At 50.7% G+C, this 12838-nt stretch overlaps 2 protein-coding genes across 2 annotated transcripts in view; one reads left to right on the top strand and one right to left on the bottom strand.

Annotated features, from left to right (window-relative positions):
* Positions 1-1903: 1903 nt before the first annotated feature.
* HDAC3 (histone deacetylase 3) lies at positions 1904-11361 on the bottom strand. The gene is made up of 15 exons (XM_079319778.1): positions 11207-11361; positions 10921-11003; positions 9112-9254; positions 7863-7944; positions 7638-7694; positions 7489-7544; positions 6131-6264; positions 5816-5896; positions 5648-5721; positions 5460-5524; positions 4725-4814; positions 4567-4625; positions 4105-4184; positions 3321-3478; positions 1904-3035 (listed from the first exon to the last, which is right to left on the bottom strand). Exons 1-15 carry the CDS (start codon positions 11259-11261, stop codon positions 2966-2968), a joined length of 1287 nt encoding a protein of 428 aa, XP_079175904.1. The 5' UTR covers positions 11262-11361; the 3' UTR covers positions 1904-2965.
* RELL2 (RELT like 2) overlaps positions 11061-12838 on the top strand; it is a 15886-nt gene continuing 14108 nt past the window's right edge. Inside the window, exon 1 of the mRNA XM_079319781.1 lies at positions 11061-11084. The gene's annotated coding sequence lies outside the window, so the exon portion shown is untranslated. The remainder of the gene's footprint in view (positions 11085-12838) is intronic.

Genomic DNA, 12838 nt, shown 5'->3' with positions numbered 1-12838 from the left:
CACCAAACTGTCCCTGCTGGGCTCTGCAGTGGCCTGGCACCCCCAGGCAAACCCCCCTGCTCTGCTGCAGGACTTGAATTGTCACCAACCTGTCCCACACAGCAGCACAGCCCTTCAGGAACCACCTCTGCCTTTCCTTCCTGCAGGATAATTCTGCCCCAGGAGGAATCAAATCACACTCCCAAGTGCCATGGACATGTCCACCTATAGAATTTGGTTAACAGAAAATCAAATCAGGACACTCAGGTGGGTCAGTGCATGCCAAGCTCCTCCTTTGCTCAGCATAGAGATAATTTCAAACCACTTTTGTATCCCCAAACTCTCAATCCCTAAAAGCTCAGAGAAGGGAGGAGATGACATCCCATGGCTGCACTTATCCTGGGAATGGGACACCACCCAGTGCCTGCAGGGAATCCTCCTGATTCACTGGGCTCCTGGCATGAGGGAGGTGAGGAACAAGGGTTTAAGGGGGTGAAAACCACATCTGGCTGGGCAGCACATCCCAAAATCAGCTCCAGCCAGTGCCACAGTGTGTGCTGGGTGTCTTCCACAGGGAAAGCAGGCACTGGAGAGCACCCAGAACAACAGGGATGTTCTCATCCCCATTTCCTACCCAGGCACAGGGATGCACAATCCACTCCTGTGCAACAGCTTCAGCTCCAGGAGATGTTGCAGTGAGTTCCTTAACTTGGGGTTGCTGCATTTTGGGGCTGTGGGACCAACACAGCCAGGACAGTCAGCTGAAGCAGGGGAAAAAGAAAAGTGTATTTTATGTGATTCTTTGTGAGAAATGAAGACAGAACATTCTTTGCTGCCCAGGAGGGAATCCCTGGGTTTGCTGTGGAAGCTCACACAGGGAAATCAGAGGTGCAGCAGGAACAAACCCTGCTCCTGTGCCCTGGTGCCCCAGAACCCCCAGCCCTCCTGAGAGCACAGCCAGGACTCTGCTCCCACCCAAAACCTCAGCCTGGGGTGCAGTTTCTGCACACAGAGGAGCAGCAGGGCTGTGGAGCCTCCATAGAATTCCAGAGATCCAGCTGCCACCTGGTGTCCAAGCACAGCTCTGCACAGGGCCCTGAAACAGAGAACTTGGCCTGTTCAGGTGTAAATATCAATTCCATCAGGATGTTGGTGTAAATTTCCTTCCCTCAGGGATATTTCCAGGCTTGGAGCACCACAGCTTTTCTGGACACCCCGTGCCAGGGCCTCCCACCCTCCCAGGGAAGAATTCCTGCCCAATATCCCATCCAGCCCTGCCCTCTGGGATGCCATCCCTGTGTCCTGGCACTCCTGAAATCCCAGCTTTTGTATTCTGGTACTTGTATTTGTATTGGAGAAACCCCCTCTGACACCCATGGTTATGACATGAGCTTTTTCCAGCTCAGTTCTCCCTCCTCAGCTGAAGGATCCTGATCCATCAAATCCTTCCTCACACAGCAGCTGTGTTAGACCTTTGTTCATTCTTCTCCAGCCCCAGTCTAATTCTATCACAATTTATTTCTGAGGGATTTCTCTCCCTGCTTCATGTTCTAGTGATAGGAATTACAGAACAGTCCCCAAAAGGGCTTTGGGACAGTGACAGTGCAAAGTGCAGAGGTTGTTATAAACTCACAGAAATCATGGCATCTAAAATAACTGCAGGAAAGATTTCCTCAATCATCTCTGCAGCTTCCTGCAAAGCTTTTGCTGGACTGAGGGGCATAACAGGAATAACTTGGCCTCTTGAAAGGGAGTTCAGAGTGCTCCCCTTGTGTGCAGTGATGCCAAAAACTCACCAGCATTTCCTCTGAGAATTCCCTCCATTCCTTCAGTGGGTGACACTGCCCTGCCAGGGCCATGCTCCACCCTTGGGAGAACAGGAGCCAAAAGGTGTGGGGATTAAACAGACCAACAACAGGTCAGGTAAGAAAAATACTGCCTCTTGTTTAATGTTCAAAGACATCAGTAAACAAACAGAACCGTACAGACAGAGGCTGAACCCAGCCCCACCTCCCCAAACACCACAGGTACCAGGTGAGGACTCAGGAGAGGGAGCAGCCAAATCTGGGATTGAAGGGATGGCCAAGAGAAACCTCTGCTGGGTGAGGGCAGAACAGAGCACCTGGGGGAAGCAGCTTCCCTCACCCAGCAGCACAGCAACATCTGCTGGGTACAGATCCTGTTTCCTCTCAGAGGAACAGCCCAGATCTCTTGCTGCCACACAGGACCACCATGTGTGAACTTGGGAAACACAGCTGGAAGCTACATTAGGACACACTAAGTATTGACCTGGGCAGCCAAACCTCTGTCCCATAGATTTAAACCTCCCAAGGAATAACCACAACAGGGAGGTTGTGTCCAACTCAGCAAAGTGCTGCAGAACTCGTTTGTGAATGCAGATCTGGCTGTGGGGGGGGGGAGGAACAAGCCTGTGCTCTGCACACATCCTTCCATCCCACTTCTCCCTGCTCCAAGGACAGCCTGACCCCCACCCCACAGCTGGTCTGTCTTCTCCAATAATTCCTGGAGCTGTGGAACACCAGCAGCTTAGAAGGGCCATGAGGAGCAGCTCTGAGTGCAGGCTGCAGAGGACAGTGGGGTGGTACCTGAGTGGAGGTCAGGGACAGCAGGATGGATCCCAAGCTGCTGCAGAGAGGCAGAGATCGTAGGCACAGCTGCTCCAGCTCCCACCTGGCTGGCAGGAGCCTGCAGGGGAGTCAGGGAGCGTGGCTCAGGCTCTGAGGGCAGTCCCAAAGCTGCCAGCCAGGACTCAGCATGGGTCCATTCCCACAGCGGTGACAGCCAGAACCGTGGCGTGGTGACAAGGAAGGAGCACACGTCACCTCTGTGCCTCTCCAGGTGGCAGGAGCCTGCAGTGGGACTGTCTCTGCTGCCACCATGTGCAGTCTAAGATGAAGAGAGGGCTAAACTGGCTCCTGGGGGCCCAGTTAAGTGCTCCAAGCATCTGGAGGACAGGGCAGAGCCCTCAGATCTCCACGTCACTCTCTTTGTCATTGTCGTGGTCACCGTCGTAGAACTCGTTGGGAGCTTCAGGCCTGGGGGAAGAGAAATCCCTGTCAGGGAGGAGACAGAGACCTGCAACCCTTGGGGCCTGAGGGAATGGCACATTAGGAGACCACAGCAGCTCCTTGGGTAAAACCAGAGACTCAGAAGTGAACTCAACAGAAGTGACTTCTCTGCTCACGAGAGTGCGATGGGCTTATAAGGTCCCTTCCCAGCCCAAATTCCAGGATTCTCATTCTAGAACTTGGAAGGACCCCTCTGTATCCTCTCCCAGGGACAGAAAGGGAAGGGCAGTGCTGCAGAGCAAGCTGTGGTACCTGTTGTAGTTCTCCTCAGAGCCCCTCTCCTCGGGGTCGGGCTCGTCCGTGCGGTCGTAGCTGAGCAGGTCGGAGGGGACGTCGTGGATCTGCACGCTGGGAGCGTGGTTCAGCATCTTCAGGTTCTCAAAGATGGTCTGCCTGATCTGATCCAGGTACTGCAGGGACAGAACACAGGCATCACCACACTGCCATGTGTCACAGCTCTGTCACCTGCCTGCATCACCTCTGTGGCGGCCAAGAGCAACACATTTGTGCAAAATTCACTTATCAGAGCAAAGGAGGTCAGGGAGTGAATTCAATTATTGACACACAATCACACAGGAAACACTGAGACAACCCAGTTGCTGTTTTTCATTGTTTTTGTGCCCTGACCTCCAGCTGGTTTCACAGTGAACAAATTGTAGGTTTGCTGGTAAATGAAACTGGATATTAAAAGATGAAAGAAATAATGGGGAAAAACCATAAATTCCATAAGAATTAAAACTCAAAATGGTTATACATTAGAGGGGAATCTTAGGTATCAGGTGTTCTGGGAAGTCTGTATCTCTCAAGCCAATAGGGAAAGAAAGAGGGAAAATTAGGATTAAAATGAGGCTGCATCCTTCAAAAATCTGGGGAATGCCCCATGGTCTCTCCCTTTATTGGAATAAAGTAGAAGAACTCCTCTGTCTCCTTTTTTGGGACATAAACCTCTGCTGTTTGTGGCTTAATTTTCTTGACACACAGGATCAGAGCATCAACCACAGGGTTTTGGGAATTTAAAGCTGATATTGCAGCTCACCTGCCTGGAGTTCTGATTCTCAATCCTCGTGCTCACATCAGGGTGAAGGGTGAAATCTGGAGCGAAGTATTCAAAATATTCTGAGATGGAAGACACAGAGTTAGAGCACAGAGGGGGCCAGAAGCTGTGCAGAGAGCAGAGCTCACCCTCCCACCTGCCTGGGAGAGAGTAGAGTTTAAAATGCACAGAGATATTCAATTCTGAGTGCAAGGGATCAGAGAAAACAACAGAGCAAACAGGAAATTATGCAAATGAGATCACAGCAGATACACAGGGCTGTGTCTGCCCAGCAAGAGAGACCACACCACTAAACCAAACCCCATCCAGCCTGGCCTTGGACACTTCCAGGCATGGCTGAGGCCATCTCCAAGGTTAGGAAGTGCTGACACTTTGGTAATGCAGAATAGAACATCCCAAAAATTTCGGAAGAGCTCACGAGGAAAAAAGGCAACTGCAACTTACCACTGTATGGGAGCTCGTCACTGATTGGTTCATCTACAAGCAAGGATGTTTCATAAGTCCTGAAAATATGGAAAAGAGGAGCTGAGCTCATGGAAAGGGACATGGGAGATGCAGGGACAAATCCCAGAGAGCAGGCCCTCAGCAGGCACAGGACTCACCAGCAGCGTGCCACGTTCCTGACTGTGTAACCTCCTCCTCCCAGCACCAGCAAGGGGATGTTGAAGCTCTTCACGTACTCCACACACTCCCTACAAAGCCCAAACAGGAAAATGCCACAGCTGCAAACTGCAGCACAGGTTCAGGTGTCAGAAATGTCCCCCTGAACTCCAACACTGCCATGGTTGGTGTGATACACCCAGAGCTCCCACCCAGGAATCACCATCACAGGTGGGGTGGGAAGGACCTTGAGGTTCATCTCATGTCACCCCCCTGCCATGGCAGGGACACTTTCCACTGTCCCAGGATGCTCCAAGCCCTGTCCAGCCTGGCCTTGGGCACTGCCAGGGATCCAGGGGCAGCCACAGCTGCTCTGGGCACCCTGTGCCAGCCCTGCCCACCCTGCCAGGGAACAATTCCTGCCCAAAATCCCATCCAACCATGCCATTCCCTGTGTCCTGTCTCTCCATCCCTTGTCCCCAGTCCCTCTCTAGCTCTCCTGGAGGTCTCTCTGGAACCTTCTCTTGTCCAGGTGAGCACCCTCAGCTCTCCCAGCTCTCAGAGCATCTCCATGGCCTCCTTCTCCTTCACCACCTCATTCTCAAACCTGCTCCAGTCACACAAATGTTAAAAAAACCCCAAAAACTGCTGGCAGCAAAGCCAAAGCTCCAGCCTCACAGCAGAGGCTCCTCAGAGCCCTTCACTATTTTTTCTGTGCCCAGCCCTGCTGTACTCACCCATGGCCTCTTATACTGAGGTTAAAACATCCCAACCGGTCACAGCCCAGAGAATCAGCACCACACTGGGGGACAGAAAAACAAGGGAATGTTGGCATTGCTCTCCAGATCCACACCAGGGGACAGAAGGGAACACAGACTGAGCCCTCTGAAGGCATGGATGTCTGCACAGAGTTTTGCTTCCTTACCTGCAAGACTATGCAGGTGGGCTGATAGTAATCTACCACCTGGTTAATGACTGGCTGGAAGAGGTGCTTATAACCTTTGGAGAGAGAGGTGGATTTGTCATGGCTCTGGAGCAGAAGGAGCAGGAAAGCCCTGGGGCCAAGGGGAAAGGGGAGGGAGGGAACACCTACTTTGGTCATCGATGCCATCTCGGAGGGGCACGTTGAGACAATAGTACCGACCACTCTCTGCACCAACCTCATACATGTCACCTGCAGAACAGGACAGTCACAACAGCCCTGGGACTTCAGAGCTGTGCAAATGCTGGCGTGAGTCTTTCCACCTCATCAGGACCCCTTTATTAAAAGCAACTACATTCTACTCCTCTCTAACCACTTTGCTACCATTTCCCCCCGCTGCTCGAATTTTGTGATTTCCTCTTTTCTACTCCAGCACAGCTTCCAAGGGATTCTGAAGCAGGTTCCCACTAGAAATGAAACACCTACCTGTGCCAGGGAAGAAATAGTTGCCATATTTGTGAAATGACACTGTCATGACACGATCTGTCAGGTAGAAAGCCTCCTGCACCCCGTCCCCGTGGTGGATATCGATGTCGATGTACAGCACACGGGGGTGGTACCTGGGGAGCACAGCCAAGGTTGGATTCCAGACACACCCAAACATCTTCTGATGTGCTTGGAAATCGGTATTTTGAACATTTTCTTCTGAGGTGGTTGGAAATGGATGTTAGAACAAAAAAGTTTTTAGATGGAGACAGAAATGCCTTGGAAAAGAACTTGTTTAAGCAAGGTGGGTGCTAGAACAAAAAGGTTTCAAAACTGGGTGTTCAAAAGTTGCAGATTTTTGTTTCCAACATGCTCATAATCTTTAAGAGTTCCAGTGATTTCAATCAAATCAGGAAATGAAAAGCAAGCTGGCATGGAGGAGATGGGAACTGGAGCACTGTGTCCCAGCTAGTGAGCACCAAAAATTCCAGGCTGGAATTAATTTACTGGAGAAGCAGCCAGAGAGAGAGACAGAAGCAAACTCCAAATGCAGTCACCTGCTGCAGAAAAGGATCCTGGAAACAGGCAACAAAAGAATAGGGACACAAATCATATCCCATGAGGGGTAACTGGGCTGTATTTGAGGTCTCTGCTGGATGGGATTGGGAAATGGGAGTGCAGGGATAGCCAGGGAAATCCTGGAGTTCCAAACAAAACAAAAATCCCAGTACATCCCATAAATCTAACTTTGAGAGTAAGTAAACTTGCCAGCAGTAACCATTGTTTGATCAACTCCAAATGCTTTTTCATTCCATAACAACTTGTCTGAGGTTCAGTCACAAGGAGGGCAGTTTGAAGTACCACAAAAAAAAAAAAAATCCCAAATCAATTCAAGAAACTAAAGGTATTTCTGTAACTTCTTCTCTTATTCTGAATTTATTTTCTAAAATGAAAAATAACCTGACTCTTTTCTATGGAGATCAAGTGTCTTTTGATCACCCTTGTGCAGCCCAAGTCCTGTTCTTAAGGTGCTCAAACAACTCCAGAAAGATTTGAGTCATTTCTGTGTCTCCAGTGAACCAAAATTTATATTTACGTACACAAGAATCACTGTGGCAACAAGGTTGAGACTCAGGAGCCCCTGAAATGGGATTGAAGAACTTTTCTGTATCCCTCAAGCTCCCTGCAACAAAACTGGAGTCAGGTGCTCCAAATGCTCAAACCCTTAAAGATAAGGCCAGGACAAAAATGAATTTTTTGGGTTTCCTGGATTCCAGAGAGGCAAATGAGGCAGGGAAACAGAGAAAAAGCAGAGGGGAAGCCCAAAGCAGGCAGCAGAGCTCAGCCCCTGTCCTTACTTGAGCAGCTCCAGGATGCCAATCACGATGTCATTGACGTAACAAAAACCCGAAGCCTGCAAGAGAGAGAAACACCAACAGCTTCAGAGTGAGACCAACACAGAGCCCAGGCACCAAAGGCAGAGCAATCCACAGGTCTGCATCATTACCTCAAACTTTTTGGCATGATGGAGGCCCCCTGCCCAGTTTATGGCAATGTCACAGATCTAAGAGAGGAAAGAGAAGTGAGTTAAAGTGACAATATGGTGACAACAACCCTGTGCCCTCCTTCCCACTTCCACCTGCCCATCCCAGGGGTCCACAACACCCTCCTGGCTTTTCCTCCTGCAAAGCTCCAGCTGGGCTCCAAAAGATCAGCACCTCAGCCCCTTTACCTTGTTGTTCAGCTGTGTTGCTCCCTGCAGGGAGGCCCCTGTGTAACGAGAGCAGAATTCAAAGAGGCCTGGAAACACTGGGCTGAAAAAGAAACCACATTCAAACCCTGAACATCTCATTCCTGCCCTTTCTCCAAAGCACAGACAGGAATCAAACTGCCCAGGGGTAACCTGAGCAAGAATAAAGCTCAGCTCTCTGTGCAAGAGTTAATTTGGGATCAGGATCACTCTGAACCTGCCTGTAACTCACTGAGCCCAGCAGGGTGAGTGAGCTGGCTGCAAACTCAGTGGGAAACACAGGGAATGGGATAATGATTCCCAAAGATTCTAAAGCAGCCCTGAAAAGGCTTCACTGTTCCCAAAGCATGTCAGTCTGTCCTGCAGCTCTGCTGGATGTGCACACAGCTGGGACATGAGACCTGCCTCAGGAGAGTGGGGGCTGTGATAGCTCCCAATCCCAGAATGATTTGGGTTGCAAGGGAACTTAAAGTTCATCCAGTTCCACCCCTGCCATGGCAGCGACATCTTCCACCATCCCAGGATGCTCCAGCCTGGCCTTGGGCACTGCCAGGGATCCAGGGGCAGCCACAGCTGCTCTGGGCACCTGTGCCAGCCCTGCCAGGAACAATTCCTGCCCAAAATCCCATCCAAATGTGCCATTTCCTGTGTCCTGTCCCTCCATCCCTTGTCCCAAGTCCATCTCCAGCTCTCCTGGAACTCCTTCAGGTTAGTGAAAGGTTAGGAATTTAGGGTTTTAGAATACAGTCAATATTCCATTTCAATATTCTATTCTATTAACTGCCTATTAGAATATAGACAAGATAGAAGTTTTGATGCATTAGTTTTTCCTCCTTCTTGTCCTTCCTCTTAAGTTTAAGTAGCATTATTTAATTAGATAGAAAATGCCACACTGCAGGTCACAAGTGTTTAGTCATTGAGTCAAAAGCAAAAATAAGTTAATTAAACTGTTTAGCTTTAAAAGACTTTGTAATGAGGAAGATAAATCTCCATTTTTTCATTTTTAGCTTGTTAGCTCAAAGTGCTGTGGCACTCACTGTGCTATAGATAAGAATTAACAAACAACTGAGTTCAAACACAAAACTCCACCTCTGGTGCTTTTAATCCCAACTCTAACTGGAGAAGAAAAATTAAAATAAAAACTAATAGCTCCATCCCCTTATCCACACAGGAGGGACCCACTGTGCTCCAAACCAAGGGAGGAATGGGACAGTTCAGAGGAGGCACTCACCAGTCATCACCCACATTGAAGGCATTGAGGCTCTTGGTGAAGCCCTGCATGTTGTTGGGGCTCACCCTCTGCAGGAAATCGATGTAATCCTCGGAGTGGAAACGACACATGTCGTGCTGGGAGGCCTGGTAGGGTTTGAACACCTGCCAGAGGCAAAAGCAGGAGTTATTTCCCATCCAAACTCCCATTTCCTTGGGCTGGAAGGAATCTCAAACTAACTGACAATTGGTCTGCAGGAGGTACATAAAAAAGTGCAAACACTGGTATTTGTGCTCTTTTAAATCCATGAAACCTGCTCTCCTTTCATTTTTCCCTTTTATAAATTCACCTCCTGCCCCTCCTGGCTGCAGCTCTTGCCATAAAATTTCTCCCTTACCCCATGGCACATTCCTCTGCTTGGGCAGCAGAATAAACCTTCCTTCACTGGGGGGATCATTTCTTCCTCAGTCACCAATTTTCCACAGTTTAAAAACCTTGATCTAAAGGTGGTTCTGGTCCCTCTAAGATTTACTGACAGGTTCCAAACTATATGGGGAAACCTCCCAGACAGATGGAAGAGTTGCAGAAGTTTGGTTTCCTTTGGAAAGGAAATTTGGGGAAATGGTCAGGGAGGTGGATGGACTCAAATCCAGGATCTTGTGACAAACACAGGTTTACCAGTTTGGCATTTAGGGCACATACCTCAGTAGAGGGGAAGTTAAAAATTAACACCACTGGGAGAGGAAATTCAATTGAGAAGAGATATTTTCCGTGATTTCCAATTCCTCCTATTTAAAGCAACCACTTGATAGAAAAAGGCAGGGAGTTTCCATTTAGAAGTGTTAGGTCAGAACATGTTTTTTTGGTTGTTCCTGCAAGGAAGAGCCCAACTCCAGGGAAGTTACAGGTGGAAATCCACACAGTGACAGTAAAAATCTGGCAGAGAAACTCTGCAAAGGCTCCCCACAGCCTCTGCAAGGGCTGCATTTCTGCAATGGATGTGGTTTTATTCGGGAATGATATTAATTAAAGAAACTTTTCTCATGTCTAAAGACCAAAAATTACTTTCATAAATAGCATTTCTATATTTGCCTGACCTCACCAGCTCTTTGGAATTGTGACAATTGATAAATGATTCATGTTAACCATAGAAGTTTTGGAGTTTGTATAAACCAGAATACTTAAAATAAGAAAAGAATATGGACTTAGATAAAGGGAAATATATGATTAAACCCACTGTTTAAATCCCCCTGTTATGAATATCGTGTAATAAAAGAAAAAAAGGGGTTTGCCACAGTCTGAAAGGTTTTTTTTGCAGAATCAGATTTCCTGCCTATATGTGATCAATCACATACTATCTGCTAAAGAACAGGCTTCCTACTTCTTCTGGTTTTTTATTTCCCAAGACCAGATGGTGACATGACCAACTGTCCGAAGAGTTTGGAAGTTTCTTTGACCACCACTGCTTACCTTGCAGAATTACTACAACAGAACAATAACAATTTTTGAATTGTTATTGGGAAAAGCAAACTACAAAAAGGGAGCTGCAAACCAAGTTGGGTGGAAGTGTGGAGCGGGCGGTGACCCCTCACGTTTTCCCCAGCTCTGTCTATATTAAATAAAGCAATCTAAATTTTGCTGAATATCGAGACTTTATTTCTCGTTTATAGCAGAATCGTCTCCAGCCATTCCTGAACGCTGCCACCCACCCGTGACCAAAGCAGCCCCTCAAACCGGCCCCGGGGGGTCAGACCGGGACTGACACCCCCAGAGCTCCGAGCGCTGCCCTCCCGTCCCAGCGCCGCCCGGCCGGGGACACGCGTGGCTTACGATCATTTTCTTGTAGAGGCCATAGTGCAGCACCAGGCTGTGCGTGAGCGCCAGGCGATGCGGCTTCATGGGGTGCCCCGCGCCTGGAACGGAACGGCGCGGGCATTAACGGGGCCCAGCGGGCACACAACGGCCGCTGCACACCGCCACCCGCGGCAGCGGCGGTGAGGAGGGGAAAGGGAACGGGGAGGAGCGAGGGGAGGAATGGCGAGAGGGGAGGATGGGCTGGGTCACAGCCTCGCCGCTCCGCCGCCCAGCCCCGCCGCTGCCCCGGCCGCGCTCGCACCGTAGTGGAAGTTCCCCACGTCCGGGTCGTAGAAATAGGCCACGGTCTTCGCCATGGCGGACGGGTGGCGCTCCTGCTTATGTCATCACGGCGCGACACCGGCAATGCGAGGGGACGTGATCAGTGTGAGGGGCGGGATCAGTGTGAGGGGCGTTATCATTGAGGGGCGTTATCATTGAGGGGCGTTATCATTGAGGGGCGTTATCATTGTGAGGGGCGTTATCATTGAGGGGCGTTATCATTGAGGGGCGTTATCATTGAGGGGCGTTATCAGTGTGAGGGGCGGGATCAGTGTGAGGGGCGTTATCAGTCTGAGGGGAGGGATCAGTCTGAGGGGAGGGATCAGTGTGAGGGGCGGGATCACTGTGAGTGAGGGGAGTTATCAGTGTGAGGGGCGTTATCAGTGTGAGGGGCGTTTTCATTGAGGGGCGTTATCATTGAGGGGCGGGATCAGTATGAGGGGCGTTTTCATTGTGAGGGGCGTTATCATTGAGGGGCGTTATCAATGTGAGGGGCGGGATCAGTGTGAGGGGCGTTATCAGTGTGAGGGGCGTTTTCATTGTGAGGGGCGTTATCAGTGTGAGGGGCGTTATCACTGAGGGCCGGGATCAGTGTGAGGGGCGTTATCGGTGTGAGGGGCGTTATCACTATGAGGGGCTTGGCCACCGTGAGGGACACGGACAGTTTAGGGGGCACGGCCATTGTGAGGGGTGTGATCATTGTGAGGGGTGTGGGGTCGGGCAGGGGGCGTGGCAACTGTGAGGGGCGTTATCACTGTGAAGGGCGCGATCATTGAGGGGCGTGATCATTACGAGGGGCGTGGCTTCAGTGAGGGGGCGTGGGCATTCTGTGGGGCCCGGCCATTTTGAGGGGGCAAGGCCACTGTGAGAGGCGTGGCTTTGGTTAGGGGCGTGGGTTCGGGTAGGGGGCGTGGCAATTGTAACGGGCGTGGTCGTTGTGAGGGGCGTGGCTTTGTCAGGGGGCGTGGCCATCTCCCAATGTCTCCTCCCGCCCTCCCCAGTTGCCTCCAGGGTCCTCACAGCTGTCCCCAGCTGTCCCCAGCTGCCCCCAGCTGCCCGGAGTTAGCCGCAGTCACATCCAGCTGTGCCATAGTCTCAGCTGTCTGCCCTCTACCTGCCCCCAGCCGCACCCACTGACTCCCAGTTGCTGGCTGGACTCTCTCCCATAACCCCGTGTCGTCTGCCCAGTTATCCCTCACTGCCCCTCACCTACTCCCAGTTCCATCCAGCAGCCCCCATTTCCACCCCGCATATCCCAGTTACCCCCAAAAAATCCCAGTTACTGCCAGGTGCTCCCAGTTCCTCCCAGCAGATCCCAGTTACTGCTCCCAGTTCTATCCAGCAGATCCCAGTTGCCCACTGGGTTCTCTCCTCTAGGCCTGCAGCTGCCTCCCAGTCATTCCCAGTTCATTCCAGATGCCTGCTGGATTCTCTCACATAATTCCACATCTGCTCCTTCACCACCACCAGTCACTCCTCCCTCCCTCTCACCTACTCCCAGTCACTCCCAGCTGCCCCAGTTACTCCCAGTGAGCCCATTTGGCCATTGGATTCTCCTCTCTAGGCCCACAGTTGTCTCCCAGTCACTCCCAGCCTCCCCAGTGAGGTTTCC

Source organism: Erithacus rubecula (assembly GCF_903797595.1).
Source record: "Erithacus rubecula genome assembly, chromosome: 16".
In the NCBI taxonomy this organism is placed as follows: domain Eukaryota; kingdom Metazoa; phylum Chordata; class Aves; order Passeriformes; family Muscicapidae; genus Erithacus; species Erithacus rubecula.
This window is presented reverse-complemented; position numbering and strand designations above follow the sequence as displayed.